Source organism: Scardinius erythrophthalmus (assembly GCF_964197995.2).
Source record: "Scardinius erythrophthalmus genome assembly, chromosome: 3".
In the NCBI taxonomy this organism is placed as follows: domain Eukaryota; kingdom Metazoa; phylum Chordata; class Actinopteri; order Cypriniformes; family Leuciscidae; genus Scardinius; species Scardinius erythrophthalmus.
Window position 1 is genome coordinate 152,158 of NC_138223.1, and position 21,807 is coordinate 173,964.

Below are 21,807 nucleotides of genomic sequence, written 5' to 3' on the forward strand. Positions count from 1 at the left end.
TGTGTTTACATCCTGTTTTCGGTTGAAGTCCACAGTAGTCGATTGCCGAGTTCACGCGCAGAGGTTTAGTTACCTATGATCACGCGCGTGAACTCGACAATCGATTACTATGGACTTCAACCGAAACCAGGAAGAATATACAGGTATTTGCGCTGACTTAAATAACATCATTTTTATTCATATCTTTCACATCTACTGCAGTCAGATCCACTCGTGTTCACTCTGAAGGAATCACTCACATTAGCTGGGCACTTGTAATGACACATCAAGGATGTTAAGAGCCTAAAAGCAGGTTTAATACTTGCCCCATTGAAGTCAACAGGGTGCAAATTTTATAAATAGAATAACTGAGTGTAGGCAACACCGATTTTTGTCGTTGTTCTCTGTATTGACAGCACTCCAAATGTACAAAAAAATGAGCTCAATGTTAAAATTGACCGGAGTTCTCCTTTAATGTGCTCCATTAATCCCTAAGAGGTTTATGAACATCCACCCCCCCCCCCCCACACACACACACACTCACTCAACTAACCTCTGCCACTCCCACACCACACACACACACACACACACACACACACACTGCTGCAGTAAAACAGGATTAATGTTACATTAAAACATCAAACAACTGGACAGACGCTTCGGAAAGCTTTGCGCAATTTAAAGGGGATTTTATACAATGTCAATAAAAATAAAAATGTTTTGGCTTACGTTAATTTATATTTAAACGCAGGTCAATTATTCATTAAAATATGTTACACACTGACAAAAAGAGACTGAGTGAAGAAATGAAAGATTAACGACATTATGTAAACCACTCAAACCCAGTCAGTGAGTTTTTACAGGCGAATTGTTGTAATAGATCATAAAACAAACACGCAGAATCTCCGCGGATCTTCTGAAGACTCTTTATCTCGAGTCACGTGATCGGAGGAGTCTCAGCGCGAGCGGCGCGCCCACGGACATTCACTCGAGGAGCACGAGCACGAGCAGAACTCAGCAGAACCGAACACAACTCAGCAGAACTCCGCAGACAGAGGAGAAATGTAGACACTGCAGGATCTCGTCCATGTCCTGAAGCACTGCTCCTGTTTTACTGGAATCATCAGTTTAATATCGGACACACCAGCGCGCGAACAGGTGAGACTCACTTCAGCTCTCTTCACCTGAGACTCACTTCAGCTCTACATTCACCTGAGACTCACTTCAGCTCTACATTCACCTGAGACTCACTTCAGCTCTCTTCACCTGAGACTCGCGGAACGGGAGATTCTGCGTCATTATTTGCATTAGTTCTGCTGGAGAACTACATATATCGAGTGATCGAACTCTTAAACTGCAATGCAAAAAAAAGTTGCTGCCTTAATTTTTTTAGTACAGTGAACTTGGATGTTTAAGTAATTTCAACTTAAATTACTTTAAACTAAAAAACTAAAAAGTTAAATCTTGTATAACTTTTTTAAAAAGTTGAAAACTGCTACTTATTTTGATGAGTTAAAGCAATGTAAAAACATGTTGTCATAACTTATTGATCATATAATTTTTCACAGTGTGTGTGTGTGTGTGTGTAAATCACGATCATCTCATTAGAGATTCTGTTTTTAATCGAGTCCGTGTGATGAAGATGAGGGGTTCTGGATAACAGAATCCTGTGTGTTTAGTAACCATGGTGATTCCAGATTTTTTCATTGCTGTCATGGAAGCGGATATTTTCTCACACTCATCCTTCAGAAATATTTCCTTGGATTCTGTCCCTGGTGAATAAAGTAAATCCCAGATGCCCAGACACTGTAACTCACTCGACTGGCAGTGATGGATTAAAACGCGTTTACATGATTCACCTGCTAAACAGACGCAGTTTTAGACCTTTGACCTTTGGCACAGAAGAGCTGTTGTGCGACTCTAGTAACAGAGTTCTGAAGCTGTGCAGAATTACAGTAAAGTCGAGGAACACTTACATTTTCACCCTTTAACAAATCTTAATTATATTCAAATAAGGATTTTTTCGTCTATATTGCGTGGGTGTGCTTTTATTTGTGATATTAATGCAATGAAACATGACAAATTTTGTCAACATAATTTTTGTCCAGACTGTCATACAAAGACATTATGAACACGTGCACAAACAAGAGAGAACCAACCAAATATTAATAACTGATTACAACAATGTTTGCTTTTTTACTTTTAGATTTTTGTTTTTACGCATTGTTTTGCGTAGTAAAATAAAACCTGTAGCTGTAGTTTGCCTTTTTTTTGCCAAATAATTTTGTTAGATAAATATCTTAACCAAGTTTAGTGTTTTGTTTTTGTCTCATATTAAAATATTTACAAAAAAATAAAACATTTACCTCATATTTTTATGGTTTAATCAAACTTGTAGAGTGGGCTGCGTTTAACTCGTTCCCTCGCTGATCGCCGTTGTTAGCGCTGCTCGAGCGCCCACTACTGGCAGAACCCTGGAGATGTGTTTGAGTAGAACCTCTCATCCCTTGATCACTTGGAATCTGATATAGAGCTGATTTATTATATAGGCCTGTATATGCTTGGGCATGTTAATATAAACAAATATTAAATATATAAATATATTTAATATAAAATATAAAAAAATACACAAACAATAGTGATAAAATAATAAACTTTAACTGTGTCTGACTGATGTTTCCCCGCTCTGCTCTCAGGTGTGCTGATGGCGTGTTCTCTCGGCCCCGCTCTGCTGTCGCTGCTGCTGCTGTCGGCCGGCGCGGCCCCGGGGCCCCAGTGGCCCGTCCAGCGGGTGCCGGTGATCTGGGCTCAGCACACGGAGGACCGGGCGCCACCTCACTTCCTGCGGGCGCCTCAGCTGGAGCTCAACACTTCCTGCGGGCCGGCCTGCCACCGGCGAGCGGCTCCACCCAGCGACTCGGCCTTGCGGCACCGCCTGTCCTACGAGACGCTGTACTCCAGCGGCCGGCTAACCCAGACCGCCGTGGGAATCTATGGGTTCGACGCTAACAGCTTTACCCAGCCGCCCGCCAGTTGCTCCCGACCCAAACGCCAGATCTTCGGCCACGACGGCCGCTTCAGTATCGTCGGGCAGGACTTCCTGTTAAACTACCCGTTCTCCACCGCGGTGAAGCTGTCGACCGGGTGCTCGGGGACGCTAGTGGGCGAACGACACGTGCTAACGGCGGCGCACTGCGTCCACGATGGCAAGAACTATGTGAAAGGAGCCCAGAGGCTGAGAGTCGGGTTCCTGAAACAGCAGAAAGATCCGTCGGGCAGAAACGGCACGAGCGGCAGACCGGACCGGATGAAGTTCCAGTGGATCCGGGTGAAGCGCACACATGTGCCGAAGGGCTGGATCAAGGGCACCGCTAACGACATCGGCATGGACTACGACTACGCCCTGCTGGAGCTGAAGAAGGCGCACCGGCGACGGCACATGAAGCTAGGCATCAGTCCCTCCGCCGCGCTGCTGCCCGGGAAGCGGGTCCAGTTCTCCGGCTTCGACACCGACCGGCCCGGTCAGCTGGTGTACCGCTTCTGCCGGGCTTCGGACGAGACCTACGACCTGCTGTACCAGCGCTGCGATGCTCAGCCCGGCGCTAGCGGATCCGGCGTCTACGCCCGCATGTGGAGCCGCACACGCCAGCGCTGGGAGCGCAAGGTCATCGGGATCTTCTCCGGACACCAGCGGGTGGATGTCAGCGGGTCGCCTCAGGAGTTCAACGTGGCGGTGCGGATCACGCCGCTCAAATACGCCCAGATCTGCTACTGGATCAAGGGGAACTACGTGGACTGTCGAGAAGGTTGAGGAGCGACGGCTTCGTTCACTTTATTAGCACAGAAGATTCTCTTACTTCATGCAGAGGAGTTTCAGTCCAGCGATATACAAGAACATGCATCAACATGCTATAAGACACTGTTTTTAAAGACTTGCTAAAGGGATAGTTTGCCCGAAAATGAAAATTACCCCATGATTTACTCTCCCTCAAGCCATCCTAGGTGTATATGACATTCTTCTTTCAGACGAACATAATCAGAGTTATATTAAAAAATACCCTGGCTCTTAAAGCTTTTAAACTTTATCCACTAAAATAACTAGCTTCTGGTCTGTAAATCATGGGATGATTTTCAGTTTCGGGTGAACTCTAGCCTTTAAGCCATTCTTGTACAAAAGGAAAGTTGTGCCAAAGAATCTTTCTCCATGTATGCCCATTTAAACTTAGCAAACTAATTTCATTATAATATAGTGTATGTTTTATGAGTGCCTGATTTTTATCTGAAGGCTCTTAAAGACAAACTAAAGGGGACCCACTTTATATTAAGTGTCTTTAACTACTATGTACTTGCATTTACATTAGGCTAATCATTTGATACAATGCAATTATTGTGTACATACATTTCTATTTTAAAAACACCTGCATGTAATTAGTGTTGACCTTTCCTTTTACCTTACCCTAACCCTAACCTCAATAGTGTCCGCAACACAATAAGCACACTGAACCTAACAATTATTATTTTTTATGCAAGTACATAAAGACACCTGATATAAAGTGTGACCATTAAAGGAAGATGTTTTGGACAGCCACTGGTGAAGTACTGGGACAGAAAGGCACTGATGAAGCTGCCAGTTTCTGTGAACTGGTTTTCTCTACTGATGTTGATGTCATGCATTGCTAATGTCTAAGAACTACTGTACGAGATCCTGCTTTTACAAGCGTGTGTTTCCCTCTAGTGGTGAGAGACAGTTCTGCAGATCTCCACACACACACACACACACACACACACACACACACACACACACACACACACACACACACACACACACACACACACACACACACAGTAACCCAGTTGATATTCATTCAATGACACTAATTACTTTCAGAGTTTTAATGTCCTCTGTTACAACACATTAAAAGCTTTTGCAAAAAAATAGCACCACCGAGTATGAGAAATGGCTGCTGGGAACTGCACAGATTAGACATCAGATAAACATTTAAAAAAAAAGCATAACGCTTGTCGAGAACACATTTCACCAGAAAATCACAAGGAAACAGATCATGTTTAAGGCTTTTCTTACTTTGTAATTAAGCAAATTTCCAATCAAATTCTCTATTTTAATAAGAAACAAACCCAAACATACTATCATAATGTCATGAAAATCTTCATGGTGCTAAAAAAGACTTTATCTTCCTGATCGTTTCTTATATTGATCTTGCAGTGAAATATGAGTTTAGTGATGATGATCTGACACAAATGGGCACTCGAGCTGGTTTTGTCATTTATTCTGGATGTCATTGGAACTTTGAAACAAAAGCGGTTTTGTAAAATACTGCAAGCTTGACAGTGCATGGCTCCGCCCACAGCTCATGTGGCCACACCCACAACTCACGTGACCACGCCCACTCCTGATGCCCCACGCCCCCTGGGATTTGGCACAGAGTTAACATGAACAGCAAATGAAGATGCTGATCGCTCAAGCTTTAAAACAGATCCTGTTGGTGCAGTTTATCTACAAAGATTGATTGAAACCAAGTGGACAAACAAGATTTAAACAGATAATACTTAAAGAGTGTAAATGACCGTCCAGCACTGGCGATGAACCGGACCGCCCCGTCCAGTCCTTCCTCCTGATTGGCCAGCATTAGCTCTTCCAGTTCTTTTTTCTTTTTTTCAATCTTTGGCAGAATTCGGACATCATGTGAGACGCGGGCTACAAAACATGACGCCAGGATACGCCATCGCGCCGTAAACGTAACGCCCGTCTTCTAGTCGTGTGTAACAGTATACAAAATAAAATATTTTATTAAATAGATACAAAGGTTGCATGAAAACAGACGGTATCAAAAGCGAGAGTCCGAGTCTCAGGGCGTCTTGACGGGCAGGCCGTGGCCCGGCGGGTACGAGTACGCCTTGCCCAGAACCAGCCGGTCCCGCAGGAGCTTGAACAGCACGTAATAGTTGCAGAAGAGGATGAGTCCGAGCGAGAGCGTGTGGTTCCAGCGCTCGGACCGCAGCAGAGAGTACAGCTGGTACAGAACCACGCTCGACTCGATCCCGATCAGCAGGTTCAGGATCCGCAGCGGCTTGTGGAACAGAAACTGGGCCGAGGAAAACACAACAAGCATTAGTCAGCGTGAGGAACTGAAGGTCCGGTTAAACACACGATCAGAAACAGTTCATCGTCTAAACCAGTGAACCTGAGCTCATGACATCAGCAGTGAACAGCCAATCACACGCCATGAAACAGACTCCGCGTGATTCACTTCTCTCTTCTGCCCAAGATTTGGACCTTGATCAATATGAGGTATACAAACATTTACACAGCAGGAAGAAAATATCCTGCTGTATCAGTCCGAGGGAAAGCTGTGAAGTCAGTTTATATAGTTGATGGTTTATATAGCTATACTGAGACTGGAAGGGCATTTAGTCATTTTTAAAGCTTTATCTATCAATAGCAAATCGCATTTATTATATATATTATCTGTAAATATTTATATTCATTTAAACTAAATATTTAATTGTTAAACTATATTTTAATGTTATAACTTATTATATATGGTTTATATATAATTATCATAAATAATATTGGCTAAAAGCCGAGCCACTGTCCTGGTTCCCTAAACCCAGGGTTGGCACAAGCTAAAGTGAAACACTCCTGACCCGCTTCATGCTCCCGGCCTCTGAACACACAGATGAAGAAGCTCTTCAGAGACACAGAGTTAGATCAGAATCCTGATGACTGACCCTTCATCAGTGACAAACACAACAATGTTTTAACTATTTCCCCCAAACACAGCCGTTTCATTGGTCAGCTCAATCAGGCATGAGAACTTCAGGAACATCATGGATGATGATTGACATGATGACCAGTGAAATAATTACAATCGGCCGCAGGGTTTGTGCTTCACTGGTTTGGGGATAATAAAAAATAATCAGGCAAACAATTTCCATCTTCTGAAGCGTCAGACACTGTAAGCGGCTGAAACACGAGTGTGTGCTTGAAGATTCTTCAAAAACACTTTTTGTTACACAGAAAATCCCTGACAGCGAGTGGTTTTTAACTGAGCCACAGATCCCCAGCTCTCACTCACGTCTCGTCATCACTCGCGCCATCACTCACGTCTCACTCGTGTCAGGTGTCAACACTCACGTCTCACTCGTGTCTCGTCATCACTCGTGTCATCACTCGCGCCATCACTCACGTCTCACTCGTGTCTCGTCATCACTCGTGTCATCACTCGCGCCATCACTCACATCTCACTCATGTCAGGTGTCACACTCACGTCTCACTCACATCTCACTCGTGTCAGGTGTCACACTCACGTCTCACTCGTGTCAGGTGTCACACTCACGTCTCACTCGTGTCAGGTGTCACACTCACGTCTCACTCGTGTCAGGTGTCACACTCACGTCTCACTCACGTCTCACTCGTGTCAGGTGTCACACTCGCGTCTCACTCGTGTCAGGTGTCACACTCACGTCTCACTCGTGTCAGGTGTCACACTCACGTCTCACTCGTGTCAGGTGTCACACTCACGTCTCACTCGTGTCAGGTGTCACACTCACGTCTCACTCACGTCTCACTCGTGTCAGGTGTCACACTCGCGTCTCACTCGTGTCAGGTGTCACACTCACGTCTCACTCGTGTCAGGTGTCACACTCACGTCTCACTCGTGTCAGGTGTCACACTCGCGTCTCACTCGTGTCAGGTGTCAACACTCACGTCTCACTCGTGTCAGGTGTCAACACTCACGTCTCACTCGTGTCAGGTGTCACACTCACGTCTCACTCGTGTCAGGTGTCAACACTCACGTCTCACTCGTGTCAGGTGTCAACACTCACGTCTCACTCGTGTCAGGTGTCAACACTCACGTCTCACTCGTGTCAGGTGTCACACTCACGTCTCACTCGTGTCAGGTGTCAACACTCACGTCTCACTCGTGTCAGGTGTCACACTCACGTCTCACTCGTGTCAGGTGTCACACTCACGTCTCACTCGTGTCAGGTGTCACACTCACGTCTCACTCGTGTCAGGTGTCAACACTCACGTCTCACTCGTGTCAGGTGTCAACACTCACGTCTCACTCGTGTCAGGTGTCAACACTCACGTCTCACTCGTGTCAGGTGTCACACTCACGTCTCACTCGTGTCAGGTGTCAACACTCACGTCTCACTCGTGTCAGGTGTCACACTCACGTCTCACTCGTGTCAGGTGTCACACTCACGTCTCACTCGTGTCAGGTGTCTCACTCACGTCTCACTCGTGTCAGGTGTCAACACTCACGTCTCACTCGTGTCAGGTGTCACACTCGCGTCTCACTCGTGTCAGGTGTCAACACTCACGTCTCACTCGTGTCAGGTGTCAACACTCACGTCTCACTCGTGTCAGGTGTCAACACTCACGTCTCACTCGTGTCAGGTGTCACACTCACGTCTCACTCACGTCTCACTCGTGTCAGGTGTCACACTCACGTCTCACTCGTGTCAGGTGTCAACACTCACGTCTCACTCGTGTCAGGTGTCTCACTCACGTCTCACTCGTGTCAGGTGTCACACTCACATCTCACTCGTGTCAGGTGTCAACACTCACGTCTCACTCGTGTCAGGTGTCACACTCACGTCTCACTCGTGTCAGGTGTCACACTCACGTCTCACTCGTGTCAGGTGTCACACTCACGTCTCACTCGTGTCAGGTGTCACACTCACGTCTCACTCGTGTCAGGTGTCACACTCACGTCTCACTCGTGTCAGGTGTCAACACTCACGTCTCACTCGTGTCAGGTGTCACACTCGCGTCTCACTCGTGTCAGGTGTCAACACTCACGTCTCACTCGTCTCAGGTGTCACACTCGCGTCTCACTCGTGTCAGGTGTCAACACTCACATCTCACTCGTGTCAGGTGTCAACACTCACGTCTCACTCGTGTCAGGTGTCACACTCACATCTCACTCGTGTCAGGTGTCAACACTCACGTCTCACTCGTGTCAGGTGTCACACTCACGTCTCACTCGTGTCAGGTGTCACACTCACGTCTCACTCGTGTCAGGTGTCACACTCACATCTCACTCGTGTCAGGTGTCAACACTCACGTCTCACTCGTGTCAGGTGTCTCACTCGCGTCTCACTCGTGTCAGGTGTCAACACTCGCGTCTCACTCACGTCTCACTCGTGTCAGGTGTCACACTCACATCTCACTCGTGTCAGGTGTCAACACTCACGTCTCACTCGTGTCAGGTGTCACACTCACGTCTCACTCGTGTCAGGTGTCACACTCACGTCTCACTCGTGTCAGGTGTCACACTCACATCTCACTCGTGTCAGGTGTCAACACTCACGTCTCACTCGTGTCAGGTGTCTCACTCGCGTCTCACTCGTGTCAGGTGTCACACTCACGTCTCACTCGTGTCAGGTGTCACACTCACGTCTCACTCGTGTCAGGTGTCACACTCACGTCTCACTCGTGTCAGGTGTCAACACTCACGTCTCACTCGTGTCAGGTGTCACACTCACGTCTCACTCGTGTCAGGTGTCACACTCACGTCTCACTCGTGTCAGGTGTCACACTCACGTCTCACTCGTGTCAGGTGTCACACTCACATCTCACTCGTGTCAGGTGTCAACACTCACGTCTCACTCGTGTCAGGTGTCTCACTCGCGTCTCACTCGTGTCAGGTGTCAACACTCGCGTCTCACTCACGTCTCACTCGCGTCTCACTCGTGTCAGGTGTCAACATTCGCGTCTCACTCGTGTCAGGTGTCAACACTCGCGTCTCACTCACGTCTCACTCGTGTCAGGTGTCAACACTCGCGTCTCACTCACGTCTCACTCGCATCTCACTCGTGTCAGGTGTCAACACTCGCGTCTCACTCGTGTCAGGTGTCAACACTCACGTCTCACTCACATCTCACTCGTGTCAGGTGTCACACTCACATCTCACTCGTGTCAGGTGTCAACACTTGCGTCTCACTCGTGTCAGGTGTCAACACTCACGTCTCACTCGTGTCAGGTGTCAACACTCACGTCTCACTCGCGTCTCACTCGTGTCAGGTGTCACACTCACGTCTCACTCGTGTCAGGTGTCACACTCACGTCTCACTCGTGTCAGGTGTCACACTCACGTCTCACTCGTGTCAGGTGTCAACACTCACGTCTCACTCACATCTCACTCGTGTCAGGTGTCAACACTCACGTCTCACTCACATCTCACTCGTGTCAGGTGTCAACACTCACGTCTCACTCACATCTCACTCGTGTCAGGTGTCACACTCACATCTCACTCGTGTCAGGTGTCAACACTTGCGTCTCACTCGTGTCAGGTGTCAACACTCACGTCTCACTCGTGTCAGGTGTCAACACTCACGTCTCACTCGCGTCTCACTCGTGTCAGGTGTCACACTCACGTCTCACTCGTGTCAGTGTCACACTCACGTCTCACTCGTGTCAGGTGTCACACTCGCGTCTCACTCGTGTCAGGTGTCACACTCACGTCTCACTCGTGTCAGGTGTCACACTCACGTCTCACTCGTGTCAGGTGTCACACTCACGTCTCACTCGTGTCAGCTGTCAACACTCACGTCTCACTCGCGTCTCACTCGTGTCAGGTGTCACACTCACGTCTCACTCGTGTCAGGTGTCAACACTTGCGTCTCACTCGTGTCAGGTGTCACACTCACGTCTCACTCGTGTCAGGTGTCAACACTCACGTCTCACTCGTGTCAGGTGTCACACTCACGTCTCACTCGTGTCAGGTGTCACACTCACGTCTCACTCGTGTCAGGTGTCAACACTCACGTCTCACTCGTGTCAGGTGTCACACTCGCGTCTCACTCGTGTCAGGTGTCACACTCACGTCTCACTCGTGTCAGGTGTCACACTCACGTCTCACTCGTGTCAGGTGTCACACTCACGTCTCACTCGTGTCAGGTGTCACACTCACGTCTCACTCGTGTCAGGTGTCAACACTCACGTCTCACTCGTGTCAGGTGTCACACTCACGTCTCACTCGTGTCAGGTGTCACACTCACGTCTCACTCGTGTCAGGTGTCACACTCACGTCTCACTCGTGTCAGGTGTCACACTCACGTCTCACTCGTGTCAGGTGTCAACACTCACGTCTCACTCGCGTCTCACTCGTGTCAGGTGTCACACTCACGTCTCACTCGTGTCAGGTGTCAACACTTGCGTCTCACTCGTGTCAGGTGTCAACACTCACGTCTCACTCGCGTCTCACTCGTGTCAGGTGTCACACTCACGTCTCACTCATGTCAGGTGTCACACTCACGTCTCACTCATGTCAGGTGTCAACACTCACGTCTCACTCGTGTCAGGTGTCAACACTCACGTCTCACTCGTGTCAGGTGTCACACTCACGTCTCACTCGTGTCAGGTGTCACACTCACGTCTCACTCATGTCAGGTGTCACACTCACGTCTCACTCGTGTCAGGTGTCACACTCACGTCTCACTCGTGTCAGGTGTCAACACTCGCGTCTCACTCATGTCAGGTGTCACACTCACGTCTCACTCATGTCAGGTGTCACACTCACGTCTCACTCGTGTCAGGTGTCAACACTTGCGTCTCACTCGTGTCAGGTGTCACACTCACGTCTCACTCATGTCAGGTGTCACACTCACGTCTCACTCGTGTCAGGTGTCAACACTTGCGTCTCACTCGTGTCAGGTGTCAACACTCACGTCTCACTCGCGTCTCACTCGTGTCAGGTGTCAACACTCACATCTCACTCGTGTCAGGTGTCACACTCACGTCTCACTCGTGTCAGGTGTCACACTCACGTCTCACTCGTGTCAGGTGTCACACTCGCGTCTCACTCGTGTCAGGTGTCACACTCACGTCTCACTCGTGTCAGGTGTCAACACTTGCGTCTCACTCGTGTCAGGTGTCAACACTCACGTCTCACTCGCGTCTCACTCGTGTCAGGTGTCACACTCACGTCTCACTCGTGTCAGGTGTCTCACTCACGTCTCACTCGTGTCAGGTGTCAACACTCACGTCTCACTCGTGTCAGGTGTCAACACTTGCGTCTCACTCGTGTCAGGTGTCACACTCACGTCTCACTCGTGTCAGGTGTCTCACTCACGTCTCACTCGTGTCAGGTGTCAACACTCACGTCTCACTCGCGTCTCACTCGCGTCTCACTCGTGTCAGGTGTCACACTCACGTCTCACTCGTGTCAGGTGTCAACACTTGCGTCTCACTCGTGTCAGGTGTCACACTCACGTCTCACTCGTGTCAGGTGTCTCACTCACGTCTCACTCGCGTCTCACTCACGTCTCACTCGTGTCAGGTGTCACACTCACATCTCACTCGTGTCAGGTGTCACACTCACGTCTCACTCGTGTCAGGTGTCACACTCACGTCTCACTCGTGTCAGGTGTCACACTCGCGTCTCACTCGTGTCAGGTGTCACACTCACGTCTCACTCGTGTCAGGTGTCAACACTTGCGTCTCACTCGTGTCAGGTGTCAACACTCACGTCTCACTCGCGTCTCACTCGTGTCAGGTGTCACACTCACGTCTCACTCGTGTCAGGTGTCTCACTCACGTCTCACTCGTGTCAGGTGTCAACACTCACGTCTCACTCGCGTCTCACTCGTGTCAGGTGTCAACACTCACGTCTCACTCGTGTCAGGTGTCAACACTTGCGTCTCACTCGTGTCAGGTGTCACACTCACGTCTCACTCGTGTCAGGTGTCTCACTCACGTCTCACTCGTGTCAGGTGTCAACACTCACGTCTCACTCGCGTCTCACTCGTGTCAGGTGTCACACTCACGTCTCACTCGTGTCAGGTGTCAACACTTGCGTCTCACTCGTGTCAGGTGTCACACTCACGTCTCACTCGTGTCAGGTGTCAACACTCACGTCTCACTCGCGTCTCACTCGTGTCAGGTGTCACACTCACGTCTCACTCGTGTCAGGTGTCACACTCACGTCTCACTCGTGTCAGGTGTCACACTCACGTCTCACTCGTGTCAGGTGTCACACTCACGTCTCACTCGTGTCAGGTGTCACACTCACGTCTCACTCGTGTCAGGTGTCACACTCGCGTCTCACTCGTGTCAGGTGTCTCACTCACGTCTCACTCGTGTCAGGTGTCTCACTCACGTCTCACTCGTGTCAGGTGTCACACTCACGTCTCACTCGTGTCAGGTGTCAACACTTGCGTCTCACTCGTGTCAGGTGTCAACACTCACGTCTCACTCGCGTCTCACTCGTGTCAGGTGTCACACTCACGTCTCACTCGTGTCAGGTGTCTCACTCACGTCTCACTCGTGTCAGGTGTCAACACTCACGTCTCACTCGTGTCAGGTGTCAACACTTGCGTCTCACTCGTGTCAGGTGTCACACTCACGTCTCACTCGTGTCAGGTGTCTCACTCACGTCTCACTCGTGTCAGGTGTCAACACTCACGTCTCACTCGCGTCTCACTCGCGTCTCACTCGTGTCAGGTGTCACACTCACGTCTCACTCGTGTCAGGTGTCAACACTTGCGTCTCACTCGTGTCAGGTGTCACACTCACGTCTCACTCGTGTCAGGTGTCTCACTCACGTCTCACTCGCGTCTCACTCACGTCTCACTCGTGTCAGGTGTCACACTCACATCTCACTCGTGTCAGGTGTCACACTCACGTCTCACTCGTGTCAGGTGTCACACTCACGTCTCACTCGTGTCAGGTGTCACACTCGCGTCTCACTCGTGTCAGGTGTCACACTCACGTCTCACTCGTGTCAGGTGTCAACACTTGCGTCTCACTCGTGTCAGGTGTCAACACTCACGTCTCACTCGCGTCTCACTCGTGTCAGGTGTCACACTCACGTCTCACTCGTGTCAGGTGTCTCACTCACGTCTCACTCGTGTCAGGTGTCAACACTCACGTCTCACTCGCGTCTCACTCGTGTCAGGTGTCAACACTCACGTCTCACTCGTGTCAGGTGTCAACACTTGCGTCTCACTCGTGTCAGGTGTCACACTCACGTCTCACTCGTGTCAGGTGTCTCACTCACGTCTCACTCGTGTCAGGTGTCAACACTCACGTCTCACTCGCGTCTCACTCGTGTCAGGTGTCACACTCACGTCTCACTCGTGTCAGGTGTCAACACTTGCGTCTCACTCGTGTCAGGTGTCACACTCACGTCTCACTCGTGTCAGGTGTCAACACTCACGTCTCACTCGCGTCTCACTCGTGTCAGGTGTCACACTCACGTCTCACTCGTGTCAGGTGTCACACTCACGTCTCACTCGTGTCAGGTGTCACACTCACGTCTCACTCGTGTCAGGTGTCACACTCACGTCTCACTCGTGTCAGGTGTCACACTCACGTCTCACTCGTGTCAGGTGTCACACTCGCGTCTCACTCGTGTCAGGTGTCTCACTCACGTCTCACTCGTGTCAGGTGTCTCACTCACGTCTCACTCGTGTCAGGTGTCACACTCACGTCTCACTGGTGTCAGGTGTCACACTCACGTCTCACTCGTGTCAGGTGTCACACTCACGTCTCACTGGTGTCAGGTGTCACACTCACGTCTCACTCGTGTCAGGTGTCAACACTCACGTCTCACTCGCGTCTCACTCGTGTCAGGTGTCACACTCGCGTCTCACTCGTGTCAGGTGTCACACTCACGTCTCACTCGTGTCAGGTGTCAACACTCACGTCTCACTCGCGTCTCACTCGTGTCAGGTGTCACACTCACGTCTCACTCGTGTCAGGTGTCACACTCACGTCTCACTCGTGTCAGGTGTCACACTCACGTCTCACTCGTCTCAGGTGTCACACTCACGTCTCACTCGTGTCAGGTGTCTCACTCACGTCTCACTCGTGTCAGGTGTCTCACTCACGTCTCACTCGTGTCAGGTGTCACACTCACGTCTCACTCGTGTCAGGTGTCACACTCACGTCTCACTCGTGTCAGGTGTCAACACTCACGTCTCACTCGCATCTCACTCGTGTCAGGTGTCACACTCACGTCTCACTCGTGTCAGGTGTCAACACTCACGTCTCACTCGCGTCTCACTCGTGTCAGGTGTCTCACTCACGTCTCACTCGTGTCAGGTGTCAACACTCACGTCTCACTCGCGTCTCACTCGTGTCAGGTGTCACACTCACGTCTCACTCACGTCTCACTCGTGTCAGGTGTCAACACTCACGTCTCACTCGCGTCTCACTCGTGTCAGGTGTCACACTCACGTCTCACTCATGTCAGGTGTCACACTCACGTCTCACTCGTGTCAGGTGTCAACACTTGCGTCTCACTCGTGTCAGGTGTCAACACTCACGTCTCACTCGCGTCTCACTCGTGTCAGGTGTCACACTCACGTCTCACTCGTGTCAGGTGTCAACACTTGCGTCTCACTCGTGTCAGGTGTCACACTCACGTCTCACTCGTGTCAGGTGTCAACACTCACGTCTCACTCGCGTCTCACTCGTGTCAGGTGTCACACTCACGTCTCACTCGTGTCAGGTGTCACACTCACGTCTCACTCGTGTCAGGTGTCAACACTTGCGTCTCACTCATGTCAGGTGTCAACACTCACGTCTCACTCGTGTCAGGTGTCAACACTCACGTCTCACTCACGTCTCACTCGTGTCAGGTGTCACACTCACGTCTCACTCGCGTCTCACTCGTGTCAGGTGTCTCACTCACGTCTCACTCGTGTCAGGTGTCAACACTCACGTCTCACTCGCGTCTCACTCGTGTCAGGTGTCACACTCACGTCTCACTCGTGTCAGGTGTCAACACTTGCGTCTCACTCGTGTCAGGTGTCACACTCACGTCTCACTCGTGTCAGGTGTCAACACTCACGTCTCACTCGCGTCTCACTCGTGTCAGGTGTCACACTCACGTCTCACTCGTGTCAGGTGTCACACTCACGTCTCACTCGTGTCAGGTGTCACACTCACGTCTCACTCGTGTCAGGTGTCACACTCACGTCTCACTCGTGTCAGGTGTCACACTCACGTCTCACTCGTGTCAGGTGTCACACTCGCGTCTCACTCGTGTCAGGTGTCTCACTCACGTCTCACTCGTGTCAGGTGTCTCACTCACGTCTCACTCGTGTCAGGTGTCACACTCACGTCTCACTGGTGTCAGGTGTCACACTCACGTCTCACTCGTGTCAGGTGTCACACTCACGTCTCACTGGTGTCAGGTGTCACACTCACGTCTCACTCGTGTCAGGTGTCAACACTCACGTCTCACTCGCGTCTCACTCGTGTCAGGTGTCACACTCGCGTCTCACTCGTGTCAGGTGTCACACTCACGTCTCACTCGTGTCAGGTGTCAACACTCACGTCTCACTCGCGTCTCACTCGTGTCAGGTGTCACACTCACGTCTCACTCGTGTCAGGTGTCACACTCACGTCTCACTCGTGTCAGGTGTCACACTCACGTCTCACTCGTCTCAGGTGTCACACTCACGTCTCACTCGTGTCAGGTGTCTCACTCACGTCTCACTCGTGTCAGGTGTCTCACTCACGTCTCACTCGTGTCAGGTGTCACACTCACGTCTCACTCGTGTCAGGTGTCACACTCACGTCTCACTCGTGTCAGGTGTCAACACTCACGTCTCACTCGCATCTCACTCGTGTCAGGTGTCACACTCACGTCTCACTCGTGTCAGGTGTCAACACTCACGTCTCACTCGCGTCTCACTCGTGTCAGGTGTCTCACTCACGTCTCACTCGTGTCAGGTGTCAACACTCACGTCTCACTCGCGTCTCACTCGTGTCAGGTGTCACACTCACGTCTCACTCACGTCTCACTCGTGTCAGGTGTCAACACTCACGTCTCACTCGCGTCTCACTCGTGTCAGGTGTCACACTCACGTCTCACTCATGTCAGGTGTCACACTCACGTCTCACTCGTGTCAGGTGTCAACACTTGCGTCTCACTCGTGTCAGGTGTCAACACTCACGTCTCACTCGCGTCTCACTCGTGTCAGGTGTCACACTCACGTCTCACTCGTGTCAGGTGTCAACACTTGCGTCTCACTCGTGTCAGGTGTCACACTCACGTCTCACTCGTGTCAGGTGTCAACACTCACGTCTCACTCGCGTCTCACTCGTGTCAGGTGTCACACTCACGTCTCACTCGTGTCAGGTGTCACACTCACGTCTCACTCGTGTCAGGTGTCAACACTTGCGTCTCACTCATGTCAGGTGTCAACACTCACGTCTCACTCGTGTCAGGTGTCAACACTCACGTCTCACTCACGTCTCACTCGTGTCAGGTGTCACACTCACGTCTCACTCACGTCTCACTCGTGTCAGGTGTCACACTCACGTCTCACTCGTGTCAGGTGTCACACTCACGTCTCACTCGTGTCAGGTGTCACACTCACGTCTCACTCGTGTCAGGTGTCACACTCACGTCTCACTCGTGTCAGGTGTCACACTCACGTCTCACTCGTGTCAGGTGTCACACTCACGTCTCACTCGTGTCAGGTGTCACACTCACGTCTCACTCGTGTCAGGTGTCAACACTCACGTCTCACTCGTGTCAGGTGTCACACTCACGTCTCACTCGTGTCAGGTGTCACACTCACGTCTCACTCGTGTCAGGTGTCACACTCACGTCTCACTCACGTCTCACTCGTGTCAGGTGTCACACTCACGTCTCACTCGTGTCAGGTGTCACACTCACGTCTCACTCGTGTCAGGTGTCACACTCACGTCTCACTCGTGTCAGGTGTCAACACTCACGTCTCACTCGTGTCAGGTGTCACACTCACGTCTCACTCGTGTCAGGTGTCACACTCACGTCTCACTCGTGTCAGGTGTCACACTCACGTCTCACTCGTGTCAGGTGTCACACTCGCGTCTCACTCGTGTCAGGTGTCACACTCGCGTCTCACTCGTGTCAGGTGTCACACTCGCGTCTCACTCACGTCTCACTCGTGTCAGGTGTCACACTCACATCTCACTCGTGTCAGGTGTCACACTCACGTCTCACTCGTGTCAGGTGTCACACTCACGTCTCACTCGTGTCAGGTGTCAACACTCACGTCTCACTCGTGTCAGGTGTCACACTCACGTCTCACTCGTGTCAGGTGTCACACTCACGTCTCACTCGTGTCAGGTGTCACACTCACGTCTCACTCGTGTCAGGTGTCACACTCACGTCTCACTCGTGTCTCACTCATGTCAGGTGTCACACTCGCGTCTCACTCGTGTCTCACTCGTGTCAGGTGTCACACTCACGTCTCACTCGTGTCAGGTGTCACACTCACGTCTCACTCGTGTCAGGTGTCACACTCACGTCTCACTCGTGTCAGGTGTCACACTCACGTCTCACTCGTGTCAGGTGTCACACTCACGTCTCACTCGTGTCAGGTGTCACACTCACGTCTCACTCGCGTCTCACTCGTGTCAGGTGTCAACACTTGCGTCTCACTCGTGTCAGGTGTCACACTCACGTCTCACTCACGTCTCACTCGTGTCAGGTGTCACACTCACGTCTCACTCGTGTCAGGTGTCACACTCACGTCTCACTCGTGTCAGGTGTCACACTCACGTCTCACTCGTGTCTCACTCATGTCAGGTGTCACACTCGCGTCTCACTCGTGTCTCACTCGTGTCAGGTGTCACACTCACGTCTCACTCGTGTCAGGTGTCACACTCACGTCTCACTCGTGTCAGGTGTCACACTCACGTCTCACTCGTGTCAGGTGTCACACTCACGTCTCACTCGTGTCAGGTGTCACACTCACGTCTCACTCGTGTCAGGTGTCACACTCACGTCTCACTCGCGTCTCACTCGTGTCAGGTGTCAACACTTGCGTCTCACTCGTGTCAGGTGTCACACTCACGTCTCACTCACGTCTCACTCGTGTCAGGTGTCACACTCACATCTCACTCGTGTCAGGTGTCACACTCACGTCTCACTCGTGTCAGGTGTCACACTCACGTCTCACTCGCGTCTCACTCGTGTCAGGTGTCAACACTCACGTCTCACTCGTGTCAGGTGTCACACTCACGTCTCACGTCTCACTCGTGTCAGGTGTCAACACTCACGTCTCACTCGCGTCTCACTCGTGTCAGGTGTCAACACTTGCGTCTCACTCGTGTCAGGTGTCACACTCACGTCTCACTCGTGTCAGGTGTCACACTCACGTCTCACTCGTGTCAGGTGTCAACACTTGCGTCTCACTCGTGTCAGGTGTCACACTCACGTCTCACTCGTGTCAGGTGTCAACACTCACGTCTCACTCGTGTCAGGTGTCACACTCACGTCTCACTCGTGTCAGGTGTCACACTCACGTCTCACTCGTGTCAGGTGTCAACACTCACGTCTCACTCGTGTCAGGTGTCACACTCACGTCTCACTCGTGTCAGGTGTCACACTCACGTCTCACTCGTGTCAGGTGTCAACACTCACGTCTCACTCGCGTCTCACTCGTGTCAGGTGTCACACTCACGTCTCACTCGTGTCAGGTGTCAACACTTGCGTCTCACTCGTGTCAGGTGTCAACACTCACGTCTCACTCGCGTCTCACTCGTGTCAGGTGTCACACTCACGTCTCACTCATGTCAGGTGTCACACTCACGTCTCACTCATGTCAGGTGTCAACACTCACGTCTCACTCGTGTCAGGTGTCAACACTCACGTCTCACTCGTGTCAGGTGTCACACTCACGTCTCACTCGTGTCAGGTGTCACACTCACGTCTCACTCATGTCAGGTGTCACACTCACGTCTCACTCGTGTCAGGTGTCACACTCACGTCTCACTCGTGTCAGGTGTCAACACTCGCGTCTCACTCATGTCAGGTGTCACACTCACGTCTCACTCATGTCAGGTGTCACACTCACGTCTCACTCGTGTCAGGTGTCAACACTTGCGTCTCACTCGTGTCAGGTGTCACACTCACGTCTCACTCATGTCAGGTGTCACACTCACGTCTCACTCGTGTCAGGTGTCAACACTTGCGTCTCACTCGTGTCAGGTGTCAACACTCACGTCTCACTCGCGTCTCACTCGTGTCAGGTGTCAACACTCACATCTCACTCGTGTCAGGTGTCACACTCACGTCTCACTCGTGTCAGGTGTCACACTCACGTCTCACTCGTGTCAGGTGTCACACTCGCGTCTCACTCGTGTCAGGTGTCACACTCACGTCTCACTCGTGTCAGGTGTCAACACTTGCGTCTCACTCGTGTCAGGTGTCAACACTCACGTCTCACTCGCGTCTCACTCGTGTCAGGTGTCACACTCACGTCTCACTCGTGTCAGGTGTCTCACTCACGTCTCACTCGTGTCAGGTGTCAACACTCACGTCTCACTCGTGTCAGGTGTCAACACTTGCGTCTCACTCGTGTCAGGTGTCACACTCACGTCTCACTCGTGTCAGGTGTCTCACTCACGTCTCACTCGTGTCAGGTGTCAACACTCACGTCTCACTCGCGTCTCACTCGCGTCTCACTCGTGTCAGGTGTCACACTCACGTCTCACTCGTGTCAGGTGTCAACACTTGCGTCTCACTCGTGTCAGGTGTCACACTCACGTCTCACTCGTGTCAGGTGTCTCACTCACGTCTCACTCGCGTCTCACTCACGTCTCACTCGTGTCAGGTGTCACACTCACATCTCACTCGTGTCAGGTGTCACACTCACGTCTCACTCGTGTCAGGTGTCACACTCACGTCTCACTCGTGTCAGGTGTCACACTCGCGTCTCACTCGTGTCAGGTGTCACACTCACGTCTCACTCGTGTCAGGTGTCAACACTTGCGTCTCACTCGTGTCAGGTGTCAACACTCACGTCTCACTCGCGTCTCACTCGTGTCAGGTGTCACACTCACGTCTCACTCGTGTCAGGTGTCTCACTCACGTCTCACTCGTGTCAGGTGTCAACACTCACGTCTCACTCGCGTCTCACTCGTGTCAGGTGTCAACACTCACGTCTCACTCGTGTCAGGTGTCAACACTTGCGTCTCACTCGTGTCAGGTGTCACACTCACGTCTCACTCGTGTCAGGTGTCTCACTCACGTCTCACTCGTGTCAGGTGTCAACACTCACGTCTCACTCGCGTCTCACTCGTGTCAGGTGTCACACTCACGTCTCACTCGTGTCAGGTGTCAACACTTGCGTCTCACTCGTGTCAGGTGTCACACTCACGTCTCACTCGTGTCAGGTGTCAACACTCACGTCTCACTCGTGTCAGGTGTCACACTCACGTCTCACTCGTGTCAGGTGTCACACTCACGTCTCACTCGTGTCAGGTGTCACACTCACGTCTCACTCGTGTCAGGTGTCACACTCACGTCTCACTCGTGTCAGGTGTCACACTCACGTCTCACTCGTGTCAGGTGTCACACTCGCGTCTCACTCGTGTCAGGTGTCTCACTCACGTCTCACTCGTGTCAGGTGTCTCACTCACGTCTCACTCGTGTCAGGTGTCACACTCACGTCTCACTGGTGTCAGGTGTCACACTCACGTCTCACTCGTGTCAGGTGTCACACTCGCGTCTCACTCGTGTCAGGTGTCTCACTCACGTCTCACTCGTGTCAGGTGTCTCACTCACGTCTCACTCGTGTCAGGTGTCACACTCACGTCTCACTGGTGTCAGGTGTCACACTCACGTCTCACTCGTGTCAGGTGTCAACACTCACGTCTCACTCGCGTCTCACTCGTGTCAGGTGTCACACTCGCGTCTCACTCGTGTCAGGTGTCACACTCACGTCTCACTCGTGTCAGGTGTCAACACTCACGTCTCACTCGCGTCTCACTCGTGTCAGGTGTCACACTCACGTCTCACTCGTGTCAGGTGTCACACTCACGTCTCACTCGTGTCAGGTGTCACACTC

General features: G+C 51.3%; 2 protein-coding genes across 3 annotated transcripts in view; one reads left to right on the forward strand and one right to left on the reverse strand.

The window, feature by feature from the left end:
• The first annotated feature begins 967 nt into the window (after window positions 1–967).
• On the forward strand, window positions 968–4,903 carry LOC308688319 (serine protease 23-like). The gene is made up of 2 exons (XM_081361298.1): window positions 968–1,137; window positions 2,676–4,903. The coding sequence occupies exon 2, from the start codon at window positions 2,684–2,686 to the stop codon at window positions 3,788–3,790; it is 1,107 nt and encodes a 368-aa protein (XP_081217424.1). The 5' UTR covers window positions 968–1,137; window positions 2,676–2,683; the 3' UTR covers window positions 3,791–4,903.
• Window positions 4,860–21,807, reverse strand: part of tmem39a (transmembrane protein 39A) — a 73,034-nt gene continuing 56,086 nt past the window's right edge. For both annotated transcript variants that reach the window (XM_081361296.1, XM_081361297.1), the window contains exon 9: window positions 4,860–6,083. In XM_081361296.1, coding sequence (XP_081217422.1) covers window positions 5,847–6,083 — 237 coding nt within the window. In that variant the 3' untranslated portion in view covers window positions 4,860–5,846. The remainder of the gene's footprint in view (window positions 6,084–21,807) is intronic.